Genomic DNA, 25,227 nt, shown 5'->3' on the forward strand with positions numbered 1-25,227 from the left:
GTTAGACGTCAAAGTTTTTAAATTGCTCGCCAGCAGCAAAAAAAAACTTTGATTACCCGAGTTAATTAACGAAACTAACAACAATTGGTAATTGATGAGCGTTAACCTTCCCCGCTGCCCCAACCGCCGCCACCTCCTGACCCGAATGCCCCACCTAATCACCTTTCAAATGGAGTCTACAAATTTGCACACTGATCAACTGGCAGCTGAAAAAAATAACAACAGAAAACACGGTAAAAACTATGCACATATGTTGCGTAAGTTGGCCAAACGCAGCAGCTGCATTGCAGCTTCAAAGTGCACTTCAAGAAAGTTGAACAGAGATCAAACTTATTTATATAATATAGATGTTAAAAAAGTATTTTTAAATGGCATAAATTAAAGTTTGATTGATTGGATATTAAGCCCTATATTTAGATAGGGAAAATGTCCATTTTATATTCTATAATATCTAATTTTTGAAACTTTCAAAGCAATTATAATATAGCCTTTATTTTGGATATAAAATGGGCCTCTTCTATTGCCTCCTAATATTTTTATTTTGAATATATTTTTTCCCCTGTGGAATCTTCGAATTCGGAGCTTCCAAACTCCCAGCTTCAGTGGGGCAAGTGGAGGAGTCTCCTCTCCTCTCGACTCTCGACGCATCGCATTGGGCGTGGCTGCTGTGGTTTTCCTATTCGTATCTGGATCTTGCAAGTGTTGTAATTGAATTGCTGCTGCGGCGTGTGTGGGAGCTGCAAGATTTTCCACAATTAATATGCCCACAGAGAGCTCAATGAAAGGTGGCAGAGTCAGGCAGGCAGGCAGCAGATGAAAAATGTAGTAGTACAATGCGGTTTTTGGTTTCCTTGGGTCTTGATGTGGTTGGAACACTCTTTGGGTTACTTAATAGCACCGACAGGTGGGTGGCGGCATCCACAACGTTGTCGATATACTGGCAACTTGCAAGGCAGCCAGTTGATTGCTTGGATTTGCATGGAAATGGGGGAAATGGAACGGGGGAAATACGATTTACTGGTTCTGCTTAGACTATAATCTATTAGTGGTATGTGAAGAGTTAATTAACCCAAAGCTCATTATAATAGTTAAATTTTACAGAGCATTATTATTTTAATATATATTTTGTGATAACTAACACACAAAGATTCCTATATAAACAAACCAATTTAATTAATCTTAAAATCTCTTGATTTTTGCTTACATTGTCTTTAAAGTCCAGTCAATTTCCCTTTTTGGTGACCTATTTTTCACCCATTTTCCTTACTTCCTCGATTCCTGCTCTCTCTCTCTGGTTAATCTAACAAAATATTTCCATTTCCTCGTCGTTTATATTCCTCTTCAGAACACATGTCTGCCCCTTTGGTTTTCTAGCCTTATCGCAAACAAAGCAGAGAACTGAACTAAACTCTATCTCTATCTTTTCTTTTTTTTTTTACTTTCTATAATAGTATGCATTACTCTTTTCTGGCCCTTTCTTAGCTTTGTTTCCAGCTAAAAATTTGCGTTCCAAAAGTTCAGGCAACTTGAAAAACATGTCCAAAAGTTGATCTTTTTGGGCCATTTTACAATGCCATGAATGGTGTCGAAAAGGGGGGCGAAGGCACTTGACTGCATTTTTTCCTCTTATGCAACGCCAATTTCCGAGGCGAGTTTATACACTTTTATATATGTATGTATATATATTTTTTGCTCTGCTCCCTTATCAGCAAGCACAACAAAAATTGTATTTGTTGTTGTTTCTGTCTGTCAGCTTCAGCTGCGAATTTTTTCGTACACTTTTTTTAGTGCAATTTTTGTCAACAATTTGTACCCCTTAACTTGCATAGTTTTGTGAACGGGAAGGGGGCGTTGTTGCTTGAGTTTCCACAACAAAAAGTTTGCAATGTGTTATGTCTTAGGTATACATATAATGCGATCGTGTTTATATATATGTAAAAACTTGATGAGAACATTTTTTTTTTTTGCCTGATTATGCAGTTATTTTTCTTGTAGATACAATTGCACATTGTCTTTAGAGTCTTTTGTTTGTTGAATTTAAGGCGGAACCTGTTACTTTTATTTGAAACATTTTTTAAAAATATAAAAAGCATAATGTAGGTTAAAGAATGTTATAAATATTATAAATTTGCATTAAAATTTACATTCACAATAAGTGATTCATGGGTTCAGAATTTAGAGATGGGTTTATCTTACAGAAAAACCCCTTTCTGTTAGCAATTAGCTCTAATAACCTTTTAGTCTTTAGGGATTTTGGGTATTAAAAGGAGAAGCTGTGCCTGCAAATAATATTGCTCATACGCAGTGTTGCCCATTACATTCATTGAACATTTATATCAATTAATCTTTACGCAGAATAATATGTATTATATTTCAGCAAACATTAATTGTTTTTAGCCAAAAATAAACAAAAACCATAAGTCATGCTATTGTTATTAAAGTTCTATAATCATTTTTCTATGTAGCCGGTCCACCCTACTACCCAAGTATCAGTATATTTGTGGCATATCATCGGGTTGATTGTTTTATTGTTTGGGTTTCTTTTCACGCTTGATTTTATTTTATACTTGCCTTGGCGCCTTGTATCTGTATCTGTATCTGAGACGGTGTACTGTGAGTGTGTCAGTGGCAGTGCCAGTGCTTGATATCCATCAGATACTCGTGCTGGAGTCGAGCTGGGCCGTGTGTGTGTGTGTGTATGGTGTAATCATAAACCATCTCTGTGCATAGGTAGGCAAATCCAAACCCAAATCGGACCAGACAGCTGCAGCACAAGTCGACTCCATACCATTCCATTGTTGACTTTACCTTTGAAAACATTTTCACATTTTCGATTATATTACAAATTCAGCGATTTTTCTTCTCGTTTTATTTTTTCTTCCCATTGTCGGCGGCAGAGCTTTATATGGCAAAAGGCTTGTCGTCAACGTCGTCGTCGTCGCTGTCTTTGTTTATTTATTTCTGCGGATTGTTTAGCTCTATTTGCTTTTGGGCTTTTAAGAAGAAACTGGAGGAAGGGGGGGCAGGCGCGGGCTGGGCTGTCGGCGAGTATCTGATGAGTGAGAGTGCGACTGCACTCTGAGTGATTCACAAACACTCGGTTTTCTTTGTATTAATTGCGGCAATCATCTCGCTTCTTTGATAACTTTCGGGTGAAATTGAAATCCACTTAAAAATCATAAAAAGTCAAAAATCAACTTCCTCGTATGACTACCAGATCTGCCAAGATTTTCTTTTTATTTAATTTAAATTTATATTTTTCTGTTAGCCCCGCCTAATCGATTTCTCCATGCACAATTTCTCTCTTTTCCACAAGTCAGGCTCCATTAGTGCATGTCATTAATTTGCATAAAATCTGCAGCACAGTTAGAATCTGGCGATGCCGATGATGATGATGATGCGATGATGGCCAAGACATTCTCCAACTCCACCTCCCGCTCCTGGGTATTCCATATAGTTTTTAATAACATTTTGATAGAATCTAGCCATGGTGTAACGCCTCGTCTAACTAATCAATAAGCGGAAAGAAAATGACAGGTTTTTCTTCTGCTATATGAATTTATGTGATGAATACCCTATAGAGAGCGGAGGGTTATATGTTTTATCACTAAAATTAAAATTTTTTAATTACTGTAACTAGATATTGTAGGTTAATTGTAGACTTTTAGGGAATTATATAAATTAAACATCAAAAAGAATTGTTATGTCAACTTTTGAGGAATTTTCTTTTACTTTAGTATAGAAATTTTAACTAAATTCTCATTCAAACCTTTTATTATATGTTTTTACACTTTTATTTCTAATAAATTTAACACCATTTTTATTTTAACTAGTAAAATGGGAGTGTTTGTTGACTAATAAATACATAAATTCCAAATTTCTTAGTTGTAAAACCATAGGCCTCAAATTTTATTACCAACTCAGCTTGAAGATACTAAAAAACCCAAGCTAACAAAATTGACATCCATAAAAGCTCTCTAAAAATATAGCCATCAACTTGCAGCTGTTACAGATATAGATTTGAGAAGGATAAAGTTTCGTGGGTTTGAGAATTTCAAACTAGTAACCAAATTGTAATCACTCGCTTAAAGAGAACATCGAATAGCCCTAGGGGCAACATTATTCTATACCAGAGAGAAGCATAGTCATCGTTGGCCTGTCCATCGTCGTCGTCGTTGCCGGCTGACTATCGTCGTCACTTAAATCGTTATCATCTCTCGTTAAGCATTTTGATTTATGGATGGAACAGCCAGCAGCAGCAGCATCGCCAGCCTGTGCTTGTTGGCTGCTGCTCCTGCTCACTCAATTAAAACTGTATTAAATGTAAAATGACTTTAAAAGCGGCTTAGGAGACACGACAGCAGCCGCCACGAAAGATGAGATGCTGGTTGGTTAGCAGTCTCCGCTAACCAAGAACCGGTCGGTCAGGACAACTCAATCTTGGCCGGAAGAAGCGAGGCGGCAGCCAGAGAGAAAATATATAAAAACAATTTGTGAGTTTTGATTAAAGTGGCAAGTGGCTAATTGAAACTAGTTGGGTTGGGCCAAAACACTCGGACTAAGACGTGACTGGAAAGCTTAAGGGATTTAATTGGAGCTATTAAATCTCTTCAAGAGAATTTGCGGCTTACTGGGAAATTGAAGAAGCTTAAAATTTGAATATATATTAACCTGCTTTTAGTTTATCAGGGGAAAAAAGAAAGTCTTCTTAATATAAATCCTCAATTAGTAATTGAATTCTTCTTATCTTCCACAAAGATTGAGTCATTCTTAAAATAAGACTTAAAATCTACTTGGAAAAAGTAAATATTTATACTACTTTTTAGATTCAAATGTGTACCCTGCCTTGGTGAAATTATACTACATACGTCTATATATATTTCTGGACTTTTTATAGTTCTTCCTTTCAGTATCTACATTCTTTTTTTTAGTTGCCCCTTCCTTCCAGGCCTTGAATTAGTCACCTTCTTTGCACTCTTGAATAGATATTTGTGGCATGTTTACCTTAACTACTTGACACTCTGATTGAGCAGACACATTACCCCACTTGAGGTTGATGCTCTGCTCTACTCAGCTCCGGTTCCTCTCCAGACAAAGTTCTCTGCCCTCCACTCTGGGCGGCTCCTGGGCTCTATTGTTTGATTTCATTGGAGTCGATGTCGATGTCGATGATGATGATGCTGAGGCTGAGGCTGTTGTTGAGGTTGTTGTGGCAGGCAGGCGGCTTTTGTTTACTTAATCACTTTTTATGCGTCGCAGTTTGTTGACGCCTCACGGGGGCAGGGACTTGTATATAATATATGGGAATATATAGAGTATATATATATAGCGTTGCACTAGTCATTGCCATCGTCTTGTTGTCGTCAAGTGCATAATGAAGGCTGCTGAAGCTTGAAGAGCATTAAACAGACCCAATGTCGCAATGAACCGAGTTCTGGAAATGTAAAGTCTGCGTTTGATCTTGGTCAGTTCTCAAAATAAACTTAAATATTAAAAGAATGTCTATATATTTAAGGAAATATTGTATATTTATTTAAAGTGATAAGCAAAAGCTTGATAATGAAAACAGGGACTTTTAAGTGTTTTTACAAAGTAAAATAAAAATATAATATAAATTTCTTTAAAAATATTACAGGGCCGTCACACGAAGACTGGTCAATTGGCTGCCATAAAGGTGATGGATGTTACCGAGGACGAGGAGGAGGAGATCAAGTTAGAGATAAATGTGCTAAAGAAATACTCGAATCACCGCAACATTGCCACCTACTATGGCGCCTTCATCAAGAAGTCACCGCCTGGTAAGGATGACCAGCTGTGGCTGGTGATGGAGTACTGCGGTGCTGGATCCGTCACAGACTTGGTCAAGTCCACCAAGGGCCAGAGTTTGAAAGAGGAATGGATTGCCTACATTTGCCGCGAAATCCTGCGTGGCCTGAGTTACCTGCACTCCAACAAGGTCATCCATCGTGACATCAAGGGCCAGAATGTGCTACTCACGGACAATGCGGAGGTCAAGCTGGTGGATTTCGGTGTCTCTGCACAGTTGGATCGCACGATAGGCAGGCGCAACACATTCATCGGTGAGTGTTCATTACGATGAGTCACCTGTCCTACCTGCTAAACTGGCTTTCGTTTTCTCTCGTAGGTACTCCCTACTGGATGGCCCCCGAGGTCATTGCCTGCGACGAGAATCCCGATGCCACGTACGACAACCGATCCGATCTGTGGTCCCTGGGCATCACTGCCCTGGAAATGGCTGAGTCACAGCCCCCGCTCTGCGATCTGCATCCAATGCGGGCCCTCTTCCTGATTCCGCGCAATTCGCCGCCGCGACTTAAATCGAAGAAGTGGACCAAGAAGTTCCAAAGCTTCATTGACACGGTGCTAGGTGAGTCATTTGGAACTGGTTACTGGTGTGGGGTCAGAATTAATTGGAAAACTGCTGCAGTTCCAGCAAGCTGCTTATCGAAAGCCAAATTTTCTCAGAATTTTTTATACGGAAGAAAGAAACCATATCGGGGTATAGCTTGATTGGGAAATCGTTTATAATATACATTACTTTTGCTTTGAAAAAACCTGGAAAACCCCACAGAAAATCTTTTACTAATCCCGGTTTTCTCAAAATACAGTGAAGGACTATCACCAGCGGCCTTATACCGAGAACCTGCTGAAGCATGCCTTCATTAAGGACCAGCCCACAGATCGCCAGGTGCGCATCCAGCTGAAGGATCACATCGATCGCTGCAAGAAGCGCAAGCAGGAGAAGGAACGCGAGGATTATCGCTACTCGGGCTCCGACAACGATGATGACGAACCGCAGCTGGCCGGCGAGCACAGCTCCATTGTCCAGGCACCGGGCGGTGATACGCTGCGTAGGAACTTCCAGCAGATCCAGGAGGGTCGCCTGGCCGCCGAACAGCAGCAGCAGCAGCATCACCTGATGGCCCAGGCTCAGGCTCAGGCGGCAGCCGCACATGCCGCTGCCCAGGCCCAGGCCCAGCTACAACAGCAGCAGCAACAGGCCGCAGCAGCAGCGGCGGCGGCAGCCCATGCAGCGCAGCAGGCACAGGCCGCCCAGCAGCAGCAGCAGGCGCAGGCCCAGCAGCCACAGGCCAATCGCCAGCAGAAACCGCCATCGGTGAGGAAAGCCTAAAACCTAAAAAATTAACATATTAAATTAGTTATATATTTTCTTACAGCGCCAGCCGATCGAGGAACTGGGTCCGCCGGCACGCCCGCCACAGCGCCTGATCGTGGTGCCGGATCCACCGCACGCCAATCGGCCATTGCCACCGACCCCCAAGTGCGGGGAGCCGGCGGGACAGACGCCGCAGCAGCTGCAGCGCAACTCGCAGAATAACTTCAAGCCATCGGTGCGTATCGGGCGAAGATTAGCGGCAAGAAGAGGGCAGGGCTGAAGAAAAAAAAAAAGTGAAGAATTCTGTGAGGCCAGGCGATAAGGCAATCGGGAAATCCGATCTCATGGGGAGGTCTTTGGAGCAATGACTTTTCGAGTTGAATCTATACAAGAAGGATGCTCATAACCCAAGCCCCGTATACCACCCGTATATACATATGTATTGTAGCCCCCGTCAAAAATGTAGTTAGATTTTTATGTTGCCCTGTGAAGCCATGTAAATGTTGAATACCATTCTTATCTTATCCTAATTTATATATCTCTTTTTATTTATTTTCATGTTATGTGCGCCTACATAATCTATAAATATATATATTTATATACCATGTATATGCATTGATAAACCTGTATACTATATATTATATATATATATAACTCTCGTAACTCTCGATTTATGATTTGACTCATGTGTACATCATCCTGTTGCGCCGTTAATCCAACGTATAATTTCCGAACGACACTTGAACAACACACTTAAAATTGAACACACAACAATCATGACTACAACAATAACAACAACAACAAACAACAACAGTTACCACCAAGGAGACCTGAGGTATGTCCTACGATTTTCAGTTTCGAAGCCTGTTTGCATCTATTTCTCTTTTATGTTTACTTGCTTGAGTTTTTATCCTATAAAGTTTGCATACATTCAAAGCATGAAGTGCGTTGCAGGACTAGAAAATATAAGGATTACATTTTTAAAAACCTTAAAAAATATTTAAATAAGAATACAAATATATAATAAATTCAATTTCATTGAAATAAAAATATATAAATAATATATTTAATAATAATTATATTTTAAAGTCCTGCCACGCACTCCACATCAATTGTTTTCCATGTGTATAACACCCTTTAAAATCCTCCCCCGAAAAACCCTCTTTTGGAACTTAGTCAAAATTGAACTAATGGAGGTACACAGAAACCCCTCGTATAACTCTAAAACCCCAAAAAATCCACACACCCTATGCACGTGCCACACTTCTAAACTAAAATTTCCACAGCTTAAATTTATGGAGAAAACCCATTTGACTAACCCCCAAAAAAAACGTAGATTGATATCTTCTGCTATATTTATGTGGAGCATTTGATTGATGCGTTTCTAATGCCGTTTCCAACCAACAAAAGTAACGAGCCGCAAGGAAAATATTGTTCAAACTAACGTACGAGTAGATAAGAACTAACCACCGAAGCTTTTTAACCGAAATAACGTTTCTCTGTGTAACGCTGATCTCTCTTTGGATTCCAAGCTCCTCAAACACTTTGTTCGCCTGGCGTTTCTAAACGTTTTTTATTATCTATAAGGAAAGAAAACCAATCTAATGCTCTCTTACTTCTCGTTCCCTCCCAATACCAATCGAAACCCGATCAACAAATATAAAAAAACTACCGTGGTATAATGTGCAAAAAACTACACCAACACACACAATACAACACCAACACACACACAAAATCCTCCTTTGCCCCTGAAAAAAAAAAACAAACGCAAAACGAAAACAAATGTATTGTAAAAACTTTAGGATCATTTGGATGTGTTAGCAGCACAATTAAATGAATTGGGCGTGGTCTCCTCCCAACAGCCGCAGCCACAGACACCCGGGATCCAGGGATCCCAGCAGCAACAGGCGCAACCAGAGGCGCCGCCTAGGAATAATCGCCAGTCGAGCGGCCTGTCTTCCAGTGGATCCGCATCCGGCGGTTCCTCCTCAAAGCCAGCCGCTGCTTTGCCCCAGCAGGGTAACAATCATCTGGGTCAGCCAGTGAATCCGCTGGATCCGCTGGACAGCAGCGATTCGGATAGTGAGCCGGATGAGCCCAACGATAGGGCCAGGAACGATGGCACACTATTGGCCAGCGATCCGCCCAAGCCGCTGTAAGTACGAGCACAAAGAAGGGGCGTGGCAGCTTGCAAAGGCAAAAAAAATTGTACAAATCAAAGATGCAACGTAGCAACAGTTCACTTTAAAAGGGGACCGTAAATACAAATATTTTTTTAATGTAATTATTTATTTTGAGTAATGAACTTCCTTAAATTTAAAAAATATATTTGAAAACAGGCCGAAATGGGCCTTAAAAATAAAATTGGTTCATTGAATCTATTTTATTAAAGAAATTCTTTCAACTCTTTAAAGAAAAATCTGTAAATTCTCTTATTTAAAATTATAAAAAATATTTTTAAGCCAGATTTTGTGTTAAATTTCACTTAAAATTAATTATAATCAAATTAAAATCACAATTTACGGTCTCCTGATTAGAAAAAACACAATCATCTATCTCTCTCTGAATACTAACCCGACTTCACAACATTCTTGTCTCTCACCCATTTAAACACTCCATTGATTGCCCACCCCACCTCCTCCCACACCTGATACAACTTAAATCCACTCCCATTTCATTTCCATTGTCACCCAAAAACAACGATTTGCCGCCCCTTTTTTCGTTTTCGATTTGTGTTTTTTTGTGCTTTTTTTTTGGTTTTTCGTTATGTTCAGACCCGAATTTTCATATAGGCCTGGCTTGGGACCGGTTTCCGAGGACGCCAATACGACGCCGTTGAGCCACGGCAGCGGCGGACCGCCTAACCGCCCACTGCCCCCCACGCCGGATGACGATGACCAGGCCGGAGATCGCACATTGATCATGAAGCGCGTAAGTAGCTCTCTCCCGAGATATCCTCCCACTTTCAAAATCAACTTCTTTATCGTCACATAAATGCGTATGAATCTTTCTTAAGTTTAGTTCAAACTCAGACTAAGCTCTGTTTTAGTTTTTTATTTTGATTTTCAACTGATGAGATGCAAATAATAATCAGAGGGCTAGGCAGCTGATTTTAAGGAATCTGTGACAATTGTACAAAAATTGTAAACTAGCTTTTGTAGGGTTAAAGGTCTGCCAACCCCAAAAAATAATTTATTAAAATAAAAACTAAGGAATAAACCTTAATTAAAACGCGTAATATTGAATAAGTTAAACCTGGTTGTGGTTCTCTTTAGCAAAGAAAAACATTAAATGCGTTAAAAAATATATATAATTTGATTTCCTTACTAAATTTATTTGAACTTGAATTAATCTTGATTTGATATATTGATTATATTTTAATTTAATAGTTACTTAATGGCGTAAGCAGTGTGAAATCTTTTTCGTGAATTTTACTATCTCTTGTGTAAATTTCTTTTCCAAATTTGATTTTTCATCTTGACTTGATTTTGTATAAACTTTTTGTGTATATTTTTGATTTGAGCCATGTGTGATGTTGCATCTATGTATGAATATATAAATGCACTGATGCATAGAATGTGTTGACACGATCGAAACATTGTACATACATGACTATATATATATGCACTATATGCACAAACACCCCATATATAGTATAATATATATATTTATACAAGCGGAACGAAGAAGCAGAAGCAGAATTCATGAAAAACTTTCCATGCTGCGGTGGGTTTTTTTGTGGCAGAAGAATCCCCCAACTACTCTCTTTAATCGCTGGTCAACAAAAATTTGAGTTATTATCAATGCCACAAGACGAAGGGTAATATGAAGGTTGTAAAGGTAGAATATTCTCATTGATTGTTTACCCAAAGGTGGAAAGATTTTATTGTTTTAGTTTTTTAAAGAATTGTTAAAAAAAAATATTCTTAAAGTTAAATTTAACATGAACATTGTTAAAAACATTACAAATAATTAAAAATATATTGTATTTTTGCAAAGATATTTAAAATTATTCATTTAAATTTGTTGAAATATTAAAAAAAAAATAAATCACAAATCTTAACGTCAACATTTAACAGGAACTTTAACAAAACACGAAAATTTCAATTTAGATATGCTATATTATGTTAAGAAAAATTATACAATATTATAAGCTTAGATTTCAGTTGTTATCTAAGATCTCGTGTAGGTTTTTTACATTTTATATTTAAAGTTCACGTTAAAAGTTAAAAAGTAACTTAGGCTTGGCTTTTTATACCCTAAAAAGTTTATATTCGAACAAGAACGCAATGGAAAGACAGTTTGAAAGTTAAGCAATCTATCAGAAAATTGCCTGCATAATCTCTAAGATTTTGTCTTTGTGGCTTTGGTGTGTTTCATCTAATTCTTTGTTGATTAGTGTATTTAGTATGCCTCTCTAAGTATGCAAAAATCCGATCAAAACTTAACACAATTCTTCTCTTGCTGCGTACTCACAAACAACAACAACTACAACTACAACAACAACTACTCCTCCCTGAAAACAATCAAACAAAAAAATCCCTGAAATCCTGAAAAATGAAACCAATCGAACACACAAATAGAAACTAGAGCAGAACAACATAAATCGCCTGCAAAAGTCCGCCTCGACTTCGCATGCCAATGTAACGCCGCCATCATCACGTATCCGCGGTGACCAGGACTCCCGCCTGCTGAGGGATTGGGACTTTGATCGCTTCTTCCCCAAGAATGCCAATGGACCGCGAGGTAACAGCAATCGAGGAAGCGAAAACAGTAGCCCCACGACAACGGCTAGCCTGAGCAGGAGCTCGCAGCTAAGCACACTCAAAGTGGACACGAAGCTGCAGCGGGCCAGTGTGGCGGAGCCCATAACGAGACCAGTGCCACGTGGCTATCAGCCGCTGAAGGGCGCCGAACCGAGTGCCAGCCAAAGTATTGCCAAAGATCAGGGACCAAGTCCCAGTTCCAGTTCCATACAAGCGCACAAGCGCCAGGATTCCGACTCCAAGCTGCCGATGAACTTTGTGCGGGGCTTTCGGCGTGAGAACTCGGATTTCTTTCCGCTCACCAAGCGCCACTCGGCGGTGCTGAGTGGTGGCGTAGGCACCAGCTCCGGATCAGGAACGGGAACGGGTTCGGGATCCACCTCCAACCAGCAGCAGCAACAGCCAGCTAGAGCCAGTGCCATGTACCAAAGGAACAGCATTTATAACAGCAGTCTCACAAGCAACAGCACCAACAAGAACCAAAAGGAGAATGCCTCCACGCCAGCAGCGTCGACGGCATCTGTCACGGCGACAGCCAAGGGAGCTGGTCCCAAGCCTTCCAAATCCTTGGCCAGCTTCAACTTCCTGCGACCGCGTCGCGAAAAGACTGAATCCGTCATTGTGCTGCAGAATGCTGCAATTCGTGCCCAGCGGCAGCAGCAGCAGCAGCAACAACAGCAGCAACAGGCGCAGCAGCTACTGCAGCAGCAACAGCAGCAGGTAAACGTTCTCAGCTCGCACAAAACAACAACAACGACAAATACAACCGAGAGAGGCAAACATTTTATTCCAAAAATGCTGCGAAAACATAAAACTCACAAAAGAAAAAATGTTATTCCATTTAAATGTGTTTTGTCTTGGCGCCAGAAACGTAAACCAAACCCAAACTACCTAAAAAAACAAGGCAAAAAATTGTTGAAATTTACCATTTGCATACGCACACCACACACACACCTCACACGCACACACACCAAGCACTGTTAATAAACATTAAACTAACGGCTCGTAAATAAAAATGCTAAAAAAAAAATGCAGCTGGAAATGTAACAAAAACAAATATCTAAGGGAAAACATACATAATCACTGTGTATTTAATTATTCTTTCATTGCTTGCGCATGTTTTTGGTTTCATTTTGGTTTATTACTAATTATTTATTTGCATTCCCATTTATTTATAATCAATCAGAGCCCAACGCCATCTCTTAGGAACTAAGCTAACCGCAACCTTAATTAAGTCAACGCTACGCTCGCTCTCTCTAAAATGCTTAAGAACTCTGTGATTAACAAAAAAAGACAATCTATTAATGCCTTCTAACTGGTAGAACATCTGTATATAATAATTCTATAATGTCGCCCGAAAAATAAAAGAAAACAAAGCAAAAGTATCGAATCGAATGCTAATGAGATCAAGTTTTAATACTCGTAGTAGTGCAGGTTGGAGCTATCCTACAAAATTCTTGTTTATATGGTGTCGAAGAAGATTTACGATTGGGAAGCAGCTCTCTCAGTGATCGATTAAGCAGTTATTTGGGTTTTAGTGCTATAATAAAAGTAGCTATTTTAATTATAAATAAAATTATATTTGGTTTCTGAAGAATGCTTGAAATACTAAATACTTTTTGTGGGAATATAAATTATTAAATGAATTTAAATTGGCAGAGAAATCATAAAAAAAAAAGAAAAATGAAAATCATCTGGGATTTTAAACCATATTTTTTAGGTGCTTAAAAGTATGCAATGAGAAATTTTAGATCTCTTTTATAGCACACTTTTAAACACCAATTTAAATGGATTTTAAATCCCCTTCTGGCATTTTTAAGTAAATAATTAAACTTTTATTAGCTTAGCTAGTTTTTATTAATTATAAACTAGAAAAAAGAAAAGCTATTTCTTTAGAATCTTTCTATGCCGCCTCGTATATAACCTTTGTAACACTGCTCTGTGTATCATCTCTGTATATAAAACTTTATATTTGCTTTCGCTCAAAATTGTTTTAAAGCTTTTACTCTGTACAAAAAAGACCAATTCGAAATTAAAAACAATTAGAAAAGTTTGCTGGTTTGGAAGAAAATAAATTAATAAATAAAAGAATTTATAAAAGAAAGTGTTTTTACAACTTGAGCTGACGTTTTGCCTGCTGAAGTTGCTGTGTTTGCTAATTATTTAGTTTAAGTTTAGTTTCTAGCTTTAAAACAATTTTGATATCTTAAAAAAGGACTAGCAGGATGACCTTTAAATGTGTTAGTCTGTAAGCTCAAGGATACACGCATACACACAATACACACCACTATTTGTATATGTATCTAAATGTATATCGAAATACGAAGAATCCACAAAGCTTAGTAGTGTCGGGATCATCATCCATATAGGCAACCAAAAACAACAACAACAACAACCTCAAAGTGTGTCTCATTGGCATTCATATTTATATTTTGTGCTGCTGCTACTTGAATCTTTATGAATCTTTATGTTCTCTCTTGTACGTTTCTTGAATCTCATTACGTTTGTTACTTTCCGTTTCTCCTCCATTCTATAACCCAATACTGTCTCTCTCTCCCACCTCTACTCGTTTCCTTATTAATTTCATAATAAATTTGGTTACAAAAAATAAAAAATAAAATAAATCTTCAATATTCTCATAATATCGTTCCTTTTGCTCCCAAACAGAATCGTGGAGGAGGCGGCGGCGGTAGCGGCGTAGGAGGTGGCGGCGTCAGCGGCAGCAGCGGTGTGGGAGCCGATGGCTTAGGCACTCCTGGAACCAGGACCAGCAGCGTCCTGCCCGATCTGCTCAGCCAGGCATCGCCGGCAACGCCACCGCGTCACGATAAATCATCCAGTGAGGAGGTGAGTGTGTAATAAATGCCATTTATCTGCTTTTAATCGATATTTTTCATTGTGTTTTCCGTTCGTAACCCCTTGTGTCCGTCCACTTTGAGTTTTATTTATTTATTGTTTCGTTTTAAATTTACTTTGTGATAATTATTCGTTGTACTCTTGTCTGTGTCTCTGTTTGAGTTGAAATCAGAAATCCATTGCCACAAGGCGAGTCATTCGCATTGTCTTCGTTAGGATTCATGGCTAAGACCTGAAGTTCTTCCGGGTCCATAAAAAATATATAATCATTATCAGTCATTTGGTTATCTTTATTGATTAAACAATCATAATATTACTAACCTGAGTAATAATTTCAAGTACTTCACAACGAAATCGATTGAGGAACCTTTTACCTTACATTATTTTATGATTTTCGTGATTTCTAACCCCAATTATAAATGTGACTAATAACTAAGAAGTAAACAAGAGTATCTCTGCAATAAGTATATGTATTTCTTTGACGTGGAGTGCAAAGTTCATTATGAAGAGTGTTAAACAATGAATTGGTCGAAAAAATATATAATTGCATGGAGCATGAAATGATGTAAAAAAAAAAAAATGAATTGAAAGAAAAACCAAAGTACCTCAGAACCAAAAAGTTTAAAACAAAAATTTCTTCTTCTATAATTGTGCTTTGTCTTTCCGCAACGTTTGAGCTGATGGCCACTACGATATATTCTAACCAAATTACAAAAATTACCAATCAAATACAATACAAACAAAACATTCCAAATAGTAAGTATGAATAAACAACAACCAACCAACAAAAAAGAACCCTTCAACAAAAAACGCTCCTAATTTTGTATAATTTTCTGTCTTGTATAAAAACCAACCGAAAAAATTCCAACAACTACCCCACAAAAAAAATCAAGAAAATACTTTTGTGTATAGTTTTTAATTTTCTCATACACTCTCTCCCACTCTCATCACATTTTGTATGTGTTTTTTTTTTAAGTTAAGGGATAAGGAATTTGTCCTGTGATCACTATTTCCTCATTCCACCTTATGTTATACCAGCACTAGGAATGTCTTTCAGTTTATATTTCTCTGTAAAATCTTCAATATCAATTTACCATTTTATATATTTTTTTCCCAAGGATTATGTACCATCCGATCCACTGTCTTCTGCGTCGTATAGCAGTCAATATAATTTCCACTTTAACTAACATATTTCGCCTACAGTGGTTACAGTTCCATTTTCATACACACACATACAACAAACACACGAAAAAAATATTTTAAATGATTTTTTTTTACACAAAACGCTAGTCAACTTGATATTTTAGAAAGCTTAACCTTAATTTAGAGCTAACAAAAACATTTTCCGAGTTGACTAGTGTAAATTATAATGTATTTTCTATATAATTAAAATCATTGGCCTCCAAGGGAAAGACTAATCACATGTCAATTTTATTTATTTATTTTTTCTAACACATTTTTAACATTTTTCACCCACTGTTAACCAATCAATGAATGAGTTTTGGCTACACACTTTAGATTATTACTGTTAGTTTAAGCATTTTGCACATAACATACACGCACACACTACACTCTGGTATAATGCCCTCACTATGCACTACACTCACCCAAAAACCCAGCATGTGTAAATTATTTAATTTATTTAGTTTTTAGTTGAAAATCTCAAAACTAATTGACATTTTTTCTTGCACTTTTTCTATTTTTCTTTTCTCTCTATATATTTTAAATAAAAACGAAAACCCCACAAAAAAAACAACCAAACAAATCAAATAATAAAACGATTAATCGAAATAATCGAACAAAAATCTATAACAGTATCAGGCGGCCATTAGCTCATCCGTGCATTCCACGCCATCGAAATCGTTTATCGCTAGCAGCGGAAGCGGCAGCGGCAGCGTCGGCGCTCTAGGCGGTCTCGGCTTGGGGGGCGGTACCGTTATTGGGGGTGTGATTATTAGCAGCAATAATCACTCGCCACAATCGACGATATCGCTCGCCTCGTCCTCGTCGAATTCGCGCCAGAATTCGCCAAAGAATTCGATCAGCAAGACGCGCTCCTCCAGCAGTATTACTAATCTCTTGCACAAATCTGCTTCTTCCTCCTCCGCGAACCTACACCACCTGACGCCCTGCTCCTCAACGTCCTCGGCCTCGCTCTCGATCTCCAACTCTAATGCCAATGCCAACAATACACCGCTGCCCCCGCACGCGTACGCTCTGCAACAGAAGCAGCGAAGCTTCCTGACCTTCGGCTTCGGTGCCGGCGGTTCCGGTCCATCGCGTCGCGAGTCTCATGTCAATGTCAATGTGACGCCCACTTCGCATGAGGCGGCCAACGATACGCCCGAGATCCGTAAGTATAAGAAGCGTTTCAACTCGGAGATTCTGTGTGCGGCGCTGTGGGGCGTTAATCTGCTGATTGGAACGGAGAATGGTTTAATGTTGCTGGATCGATCTGGTCAGGGCAAGGTAAGATTTAAATATATATAGATACGATATCGAGGTTTGGTTTTCTAATCGATATTTTAACGCTTATGAGATAAATAGTTTTTTTTTAATAAATCAAGAAACATTTTTCGATAATATCGATATTTTAACCTAAAATGTAAAGCTGGAAATAAATCGATTTTCAGTTAATCGATTTTTTCGGAAAAAATTATAAAAATAAATCGATTATATACGAATAAAATCGAAAATTCAATTAATTATAATTATATATTTATTTTCTTCATAGATTTATATCTTATATCAATATTTGTATTTAAATAATATTTAAAAATTGAATTTTTGTTGTTTGGAAATATGAAATTATAAAATAAAATGCGTTAGTTTTCGATATTTCAAATTTCGATATATCAAAATCCAATATTTTCGATATCATACGATATACAAATATTTTAAAGAAAAATACTAGTAATACCTTCTTTCCTACCAACAGGTCTATCAGCTCATTTCACGACGTCGTTTCCAGCAAATGGAGGTGCTAGAGGGCCAGAATATATTGGTCACCATATCCGGAAAGAAAAATCGCGTGCGCGTCTACTACTTGTCCTGGCTCAAGTCGAAGATCTTGCGAACCGATGGCCTGTCCGACGTGAGTTCTTTGGAACATAACTTAAATTCATGCAGCTCTTAATTTAAAATTTATATTCCAATGCAGCAAGTGGAACGTCGCAATGGTTGGATTAACGTTGGTGATCTCCAAGGTGCTGTACATTTTAAGATTGTCAAATACGAGAGGATTAAGTTCCTAGTGATTGCATTAAAAGACTCGATTGAAATTTATGCATGGGCACCCAAACCATATCACAAATTTATGGCATTTAAGGTGAGATTTAAATAATTTTAAATAATCAGGTTTAATGAATAATATTATTTATTTTTAAAGAATTTTGGTGAATTGGAACATCGCCCGCTTTTGGTCGATCTAACAATTGAGGATCAATCGAGACTGAAAGTGATCTATGGCTCCGCCGAGGGTTTCCATGCAGTTGATTTAGATTCAGCTGAAGTATACGATATCTATCTTCCCAAGCATGTAAGTTTTGTGAATTAGAAATTAAAATTTAAATTTTATAAATTATTATTTGTTTATGCAGACTCAGGGTGCAATCATTCCGCACTGTATTGTGGCGCTTCCAAACTCAAATGGCATGCAACTGCTGCTCTGCTATGACAATGAAGGCGTCTATGTCAACACTGTGGGTCGTGTCTCCAAGAATATTGTGCTGCAGGCAAGTTATTGAGGGGTTTTTTGGATTGTTCCTGTATTTAATAATTATTGTTTAATTTTCAGTGGGGCGAAATGCCCACCTCAGTGGCCTATATTGGCACGGGACAAATTATGGGTTGGGGCAATAAAGCAATAGAGGTGAGTGTTGCTCAATAATAAATTCTATTTAATTTATTAATAAATTTATTCATTTTTATTCAGATACGTTCCGTTGAAAGCGGCCATTTGGATGGTGTGTTTATGCACAAGAAGGCGCAGCGCTTGAAATTCCTTTGCGAGCGCAACGACAAAGTATTCTTCAGCAGTGCCAAAGGTGCTTCATCGTGTCAAATCTACTTTATGACGCTCAACAAGCCGGGCATGGCCAACTGGTAATCGATGATCTTGGCAGCCGCCTTTTGCTCAAACCAGCAGGCAGGCAAAACCATAAACATTTTCTTCTTATTTTACAAAACACAAAAAAGAAAGTATCGAAAAAAGCGAAAAAACACACACAACATAACGAAGAGATAATTAGCTGATTTAAGTGAAGAAGAGTGCTTATGAAATTCACCACGACAAACAACGTTTCAATTAGTAAATGTGCTAAGAGAGCTCAGAAGGGAATCGACGAGCCTATATATATATATATTATATAAATATATATAAAATAATCTACTTAACATTTAGAGAGACGAACGAACACACACACATTGCAAAAGCTCACTCGCCGAGGTTTTTCGTGAGATCTGAAACCGCAGAAAAGCAATTTATCCCTTTATCCCTTTCGGTGTATGTATATTGACGTTACATAAAAATGATCCCAGATTCATTTCGAAATGTCGTCTCAAGTATGTTGTTTTTCCGATGATTATGATTTCGCTTACAAGTTAAACTTAAGTTGAAAACAAGCAAGAACATACGAACGAGTATATGTATTGAGGAGAACGTCGCATATATATATAAAGAAATATATAAATATAGTAATAATAACAATTTGCAGTTAGTTTTTGTTCTTGATATTATCAACATAGAATTTATTTGTGCGTTTTTCTGATAATGATCACACATGTGTTAGTGCAGAGCCAGAAAATAGCGCTCATTTTATGGAGAAGAAGGAAACAGGAGTAGAAGGAGAAGGAGAAGCGAAGCAAACAAAACCCACATAAACAAAACAAAACAAAAAAACGCCATTGTAAAAACTAAGTGATACAAAAAACAAAAGTAAACAATTAAATAATTGATTAAATGTAAAATAAAAGCCGAACAAGCAACACAAAACGGAAGCAAAACGGAAAGCAAGCTTGCAACAATTAATGGAAATAAATGAGCGCGCACCGCATGACGTTTATAGAGGAGATATACTCCTTGATAACCACAAATTGGAGGGAATTAATTACAAAAAGAAAACAAAAACAAGAAAACAAAGAGGATGATAACCTAGTTAAGCTGCATTTTTTACTGAACTTTTATACAGAGCAAAAAAATAAGAGAATGAATATTGATGGATGAACGATGAATTGATGAGGGAAGAGTAAACCAAAATTCTATAAAATCGTAGCATGTTACAATTTGATAAACATTAACGAACCGAACCATTCATCTCCGCTTGTTGTGCATTTCCCCTGTGTTTCTTACAAGCTTTTATCGATATCAAAAGTGGTCACGTTGCAATATTTATACATATATCTCTATATCGAACCATTTAAAACAAAAAAAACTGGAACACTAATTCTGCCTTATTTTGTGTCGTCCCCAAGTACTCCTCCTCTTCCAAACACACACACACAACACCTCCTCCCTCCCTCCACACACACAAAAAAAAGTCTCATTAAGGAAAGAAAAGTATGTTTAAAATATTGTTTGTTTTTGTGTTATATAAAATTATTGTATGCCCCATACCCCGTATTTAATAATGTTCATCGAAGCAAAATGGTAAACAAAAGTGCACTAAAATGCAAATCTAAAACAAGAAAAAAAAAGAAGAGTAAAAGAATTAGTAATAAATGCTTACTTTATTTCTAAAATAAAACAAGTAAAATGATACAGAAATGAATGTAAATCTAATTATTATATATATATAATCTCAAAATTAAAAAAACAAAACAAAAAAATATATGGAATTTGTGGTTTTTACTTGGGGGAAGTGTGGAATTATTACTAAAAGGTTTTTCACTGATTCGGTGAATTTTTAAACTTGTTTTTTTGTCTTTTGTAAATCAGTGATAAGGTTATTAGCAAAATGTACAAAAGCAGGCTTAGACACCAAGATAAGAACTGAACTTACTGTATACATACATATAGTAGGAATACTATAATTCCAAAACAAATTACAAAATCAACACAAAAATTGCTGAAATCGCCAAAGTAAATGCATCCAGAGCCCCTATAAGTCAGAACCACTGCTTGTATTAATTTCAATTGATGATTAATATTCAACTTGTGAGCATCAGCGTCAAGATGAATCCAGCAATATACCTCAAGTAATCCACAAATTTATTAAAATTAAATTTTATATAATTTATATGATAATTTTCCTGCAGCCTCCTCTTGTTCGTCAGCTTTGGCTGGACAGCCAGTGTGCAAAGTGACCTGGAATTTTCTGCTGAATTGACACGATTAAAAAATATCTACGAAGATGATTCGGTTACTCGGTCTATTAAGTTCAGGACTATCCCCGATCTTATGGATTTCTACGAAAAGTACTCAGATCGACTCAGAATGACACCCAGGGGACGAGTGAGAGCCGATGATGCGTTAAAGGTATACAAGGAGGAAAAGGCTAAGCAAATACACGTAGATGGTGTGGCTCTTCAGGGCCTCTGGACAGTACTCATTTTCGGAAAAATAGATACTATACTTAAAGTACTATACACGCAACCGGATCCAAATCTACATCAGAACCAAACTTTTATAACTAATAGCATAAATAAAAATAATTGAATAATATAACAAGTGATTGAAACAATGTTTATGTAATAGCTATGCTAAGATCTGCTAGTAAATAATGGGTTACAGATCCTAGAAGTTACCTAGGAGAATTTACTTTGAAGATATATTTTTCGAACTTCGCTGGAACCACAATATCCTAAAAATAATATTTTATAAATTTAAATCTTAATACTGTTATTTACAATTATTATAAGGAAAAAGGTTAAAAATAAAGCACATTAATTTCCAGATAAGAACTATGTTCACTATATTATAGTAATTATTTGGAATTACTAAAACAATTTTAAACAGGAAATAGAGATGCATATGAATTTAGTTACCATCTAGATAATTTTGCAAAAGGGAGTATGATGGAACGATTATTTTTAAATATATGTTATTAAAAAAAACTTGCAATTGGCATAAATAAGAGTTAATAAATATATGAAAAATATACAATATTTATGGCCTGGTTTAAATATTGTCCGATTTATTTTCCATAACTGTTGCCAGGTTGCTCTATATGGGATTTCATCATCTCGCTTTACAAGTATAAGTAAATAATTTTAAGTTCGATATAATATAATATATAATAATAAAGTAAATACTTTATTAAGCAGATCTAGCAAAAAAGTAAAATAATTGATTCCGATTAAAAATGATAAAGATATGCATACACATTGCATTTTTCTAATCAAAGCTTATCTTATCAATTCCCAGAAATATTTTTCAGATCTAGTTAATTATAAAATTATTTGGAAACACGATCCAGAGGCCCTATAAAAGGTTGCTTTCGTTGGGCTTAGCTTGTAGTTCGACATTCAACTTAGAATCGTCCTAAAGCTGAAGTTTAGCCACAAAATGAATCCCACACTTTATCTTAGGTAAGTTAAAAAATTCTTATAATGTAGTGTTGCATCCTTAAATCCCTGATAATTTCTCAACAGCTGCCTGGTGGTCCTGTTCGAGACCCTCGTGTGGACAGCCCGTGCCGAAGGGGATTTTGACTCTCAAAGGGCGCGTGTGATTGAAATCTATGGAAATCCGGCTACAGATCAAGCCACCAGGGAGAGGAATGTCGAGCTCCTCGCAAACTTTTTCGACAAGTACACCGATCAAATCTTGCTTCCACCTGAACTGCGAAACCGTGTTAATGATGCTGTGACCAAATATAAGGAGGAAAAAGCCAAGCAATCTTTGGTGGAAGGTACTCCAGCTCAAGGTGGTGTGCTTTTAACACTTCTAGCAGGATTACTTATACAAGTCGGGATCGAAGCTGCCTATCAAGGAATCAAAAAGGCAGTCTCTTAATTGCCTTTCAGCAAACATAATAATTTTGTTAATGACTGTGGTCGTAAATAATAATAATAATAAAATTATGAACATCCTTTAAACTATGGAGAATAATTACAATATTTTATAAATTGTTGCAGGTAAAATGTACAATTTTCTGAGAAATCTTATTAAGAAATTGAAGAAGTTAAAGATTTTCTATCTTAAATACTTAAATAATTAAAAAAAAAAATTTATTGTAGTTTTTTTTATCAAATTTTTGAATACAATAAATAAGACAATTTTTCTTTTTACCCGAAAACATGTTTAGTTTCAAAGGTCTTTACAAAACACCCTTGAATAAGCTTTATAGGAATTAACAACACTAAACAAAAATAGTTTTTTAATTAAAAAAAAACCTATTCGCACTAGATTTATTCCAAAAATTACTAAATATTTCGGAATATCACGCTTGGTTAATAGCTATGGAAATTCTGGGATCATGACCTCATCAAAGAAGGGAGTGTCCCTCTTTTGGTGAACTTCCCTTGAGAGAAGCTAAAGTAAAGAGATCTCTTAAGGGATTTATAGTAACAAGACAAATGTCACTGTGTTTTTTTTTTTTTTAATTTTTTAAAATTTTACATATCTGCAAAACTAAAGTTAGTTTGACTTTGTTAACAATTATATTTAAAACGCCATGGAATTTATACATTTTTTATAGGTTTTTTTTTTTTTTGAAAATTTTTAGGATAAATTATTGATAAAAAAAATTTTAAAACAAGACAAAATTAGCCGTTATTTGATTCGAAAAGCTTTCCTGAGTTAGTTTTTATTGTTTATAATTTTTCATCTCTATTTTTAAGTCTCACGGACCAGCGTTGCCACATCTATCGCGATAGTTTTGAACCAATCGATACATAGCCAAACTATCGGCATTATCGATAGCTCCATCGGTGTTTTGACAGCTCTACTGCCCTCTCTTTCTTTTCTTTTCCACCCGAAATTTGGTACGTTTCGCATCCGCTCGTGGAAAAAAATATTAATCGCGCAATTTAACTATGTTTATCGCATCATCCAAACAAAAAGATACAAAAAACGAGAAGGCCATGACTTGCGGAAGCGAATGCGCCGGATATTTCATGTCCCGATGCGATGAACGCCCGTCAAATAGCGACTTTTAACTATACAAATTTGGATATTAATTGTGTTTCAATTGTTTTGCAGCAATGGGTCGCGTTATTCGTGCACAGCGTAAGGGCGCTGGTTCCGTGTTCAAGGCGCACGTGAAGAAGCGCAAGGGAGCCGCCAAGCTGCGTTCCCTGGACTTCGCCGAGCGTTCTGGCTACATTCGCGGCGTTGTCAAGGTGAGTTGATGAAGCTGCTCCCCCCTCTACAGGTCGCGGGAAAACAATGGAATATAACCCGAAATAAACAATCTTGAGATCTTTGTAAATATCACTATAATTTATGTCATTTTATTCTAGGACATCGTCCACGATCCCGGCCGTGGCGCTCCTCTGGCCGTCGTCCACTTCCGCGATCCCTACCGCTACAAGATCCGCAAGGAGCTGTTCATCGCCCCCGAGGGCATGCACACCGGCCAGTTCGTCTACTGCGGTCGCAAGGCTACCCTGCAGATCGGAAATGTGATGCCTTTGAGCCAGATGCCCGAGGGTACCATTATCTGCAACCTGGAGGAGAAGACCGGCGATCGCGGCCGATTGGCCCGTACTGGTGGAAACTATGCCACCGTGATTGCCCACAATCCCGACACCAAGAAGACCCGTGTCAAGCTGCCCTCCGGCGCCAAGAAGGTTGTGCCCTCGGCCAACCGCGCCATGGTCGGCATTGTTGCCGGCGGCGGTCGTATCGACAAGCCCATCCTGAAGGCCGGTCGTGCCTACCACAAGTACAAGGTGAAGCGCAACAGCTGGCCTAAGGTGCGTGGTGTGGCCATGAACCCTGTGGAGCATCCCCACGGTGGTGGTAACCATCAACATATTGGTAAGGCGTCCACCGTCAAGCGAGGCACCTCTGCCGGTCGCAAGGTCGGTCTCATCGCTGCCCGTCGTACCGGTAGGATCCGTGGTGGCAAGGGCGACAGCAAGGACAAATAAGCACTGTTTGCGGCAGTCCGGCGTGCAGGAGGAGCAGGTTCCGCCTGAAATCAGGGAGCCGGTGGCGCAAGTAGTGGTGCTGTTGTGTGCAGCAGCGCTGCTAGAGATAATGCTATTCTACATGGAAAATCTGTATGTTGTCGGCATACACTTGACACGGCGGAATAAAACTTATTTGTAAAAAAATAAACATTGTATTTGTCTTGAATGTTAATAATAATGGTATTTAAAGGAGCTGGATTCGTATATCTATGCAAGCTATATCTTTAAGTTGTGAATTGGCGGAAGCTCTGTTTTGCTAGAAAGAGGTGAAACTAAGACAAAAGTCCCTTTAATGTATTCTGATTCTGGATCTTGGACTCTCAGTTTAATCTTCGGTGTCCCACCCTCCTATCCGCTTAAAAAAGTTAAGAATATTAATTTTTAACGGTT

At 37.8% G+C, this 25,227-nt stretch overlaps 3 protein-coding genes across 11 annotated transcripts in view; all 3 read left to right on the top strand.

Annotated features, from left to right (window-relative positions):
* Nucleotides 1-20,588, top strand: part of msn (serine/threonine-protein kinase msn) — a 37,900-nt gene extending 17,312 nt beyond the window's left edge. For 4 of the 9 annotated variants that reach the window (XM_070286131.1, XM_041775500.2, XM_017167503.3 and 1 more), the window contains exons 4-19: nt 5,636-6,080; nt 6,146-6,388; nt 6,630-7,138; nt 7,200-7,373; nt 7,953-7,973; nt 8,941-9,293; nt 9,931-10,069; nt 11,722-12,624; nt 14,572-14,751; nt 16,576-17,229; nt 17,699-17,854; nt 17,921-18,088; nt 18,149-18,298; nt 18,360-18,494; nt 18,557-18,631; nt 18,695-20,588. In XM_070286131.1, coding sequence (XP_070142232.1) covers nt 5,636-6,080; nt 6,146-6,388; nt 6,630-7,138; nt 7,200-7,373; nt 7,953-7,973; nt 8,941-9,293; nt 9,931-10,069; nt 11,722-12,624; nt 14,572-14,751; nt 16,576-17,229; nt 17,699-17,854; nt 17,921-18,088; nt 18,149-18,298; nt 18,360-18,494; nt 18,557-18,631; nt 18,695-18,868 — 4,479 coding nt within the window. In that variant the 3' untranslated portion in view covers nt 18,869-20,588. The remainder of the gene's footprint in view (nt 1-5,635; nt 6,081-6,145; nt 6,389-6,629; nt 7,139-7,199; nt 7,374-7,952; nt 7,974-8,940; nt 9,294-9,930; nt 10,070-11,721; nt 12,625-14,571; nt 14,752-16,575; nt 17,230-17,698; nt 17,855-17,920; nt 18,089-18,148; nt 18,299-18,359; nt 18,495-18,556; nt 18,632-18,694) is intronic. The other 5 variants (XM_017167512.3, XM_017167505.3, XM_017167509.3 and 2 more) reach the window with 5 other exon arrangements.
* A 1,555-nt stretch (nt 20,589-22,143) lies between these two features.
* LOC108075132 (protein Turandot M-like) lies at nt 22,144-22,810 on the top strand. The gene is made up of 2 exons (XM_017167415.2): nt 22,144-22,287; nt 22,351-22,810. The coding sequence occupies exons 1-2, from the start codon at nt 22,265-22,267 to the stop codon at nt 22,712-22,714; spliced, it is 387 nt and encodes a 128-aa protein (XP_017022904.1). The 5' UTR covers nt 22,144-22,264; the 3' UTR covers nt 22,715-22,810.
* An 817-nt stretch (nt 22,811-23,627) lies between these two features.
* Nucleotides 23,628-24,985, top strand: RpL8 (ribosomal protein L8). Its single transcript, XM_017167717.2, has 3 exons — nt 23,628-23,685; nt 23,903-24,042; nt 24,163-24,985. Exons 2-3 carry the CDS (start codon nt 23,905-23,907, stop codon nt 24,793-24,795), a joined length of 771 nt encoding a protein of 256 aa, XP_017023206.1. The 5' UTR covers nt 23,628-23,685; nt 23,903-23,904; the 3' UTR covers nt 24,796-24,985.
* The last annotated feature ends 242 nt before the right edge of the window (nt 24,986-25,227 follow it).

This window comes from Drosophila kikkawai, chromosome 3L, assembly GCF_030179895.1.
Source record: "Drosophila kikkawai strain 14028-0561.14 chromosome 3L, DkikHiC1v2, whole genome shotgun sequence".
Classification (NCBI taxonomy): domain Eukaryota; kingdom Metazoa; phylum Arthropoda; class Insecta; order Diptera; family Drosophilidae; genus Drosophila; species Drosophila kikkawai.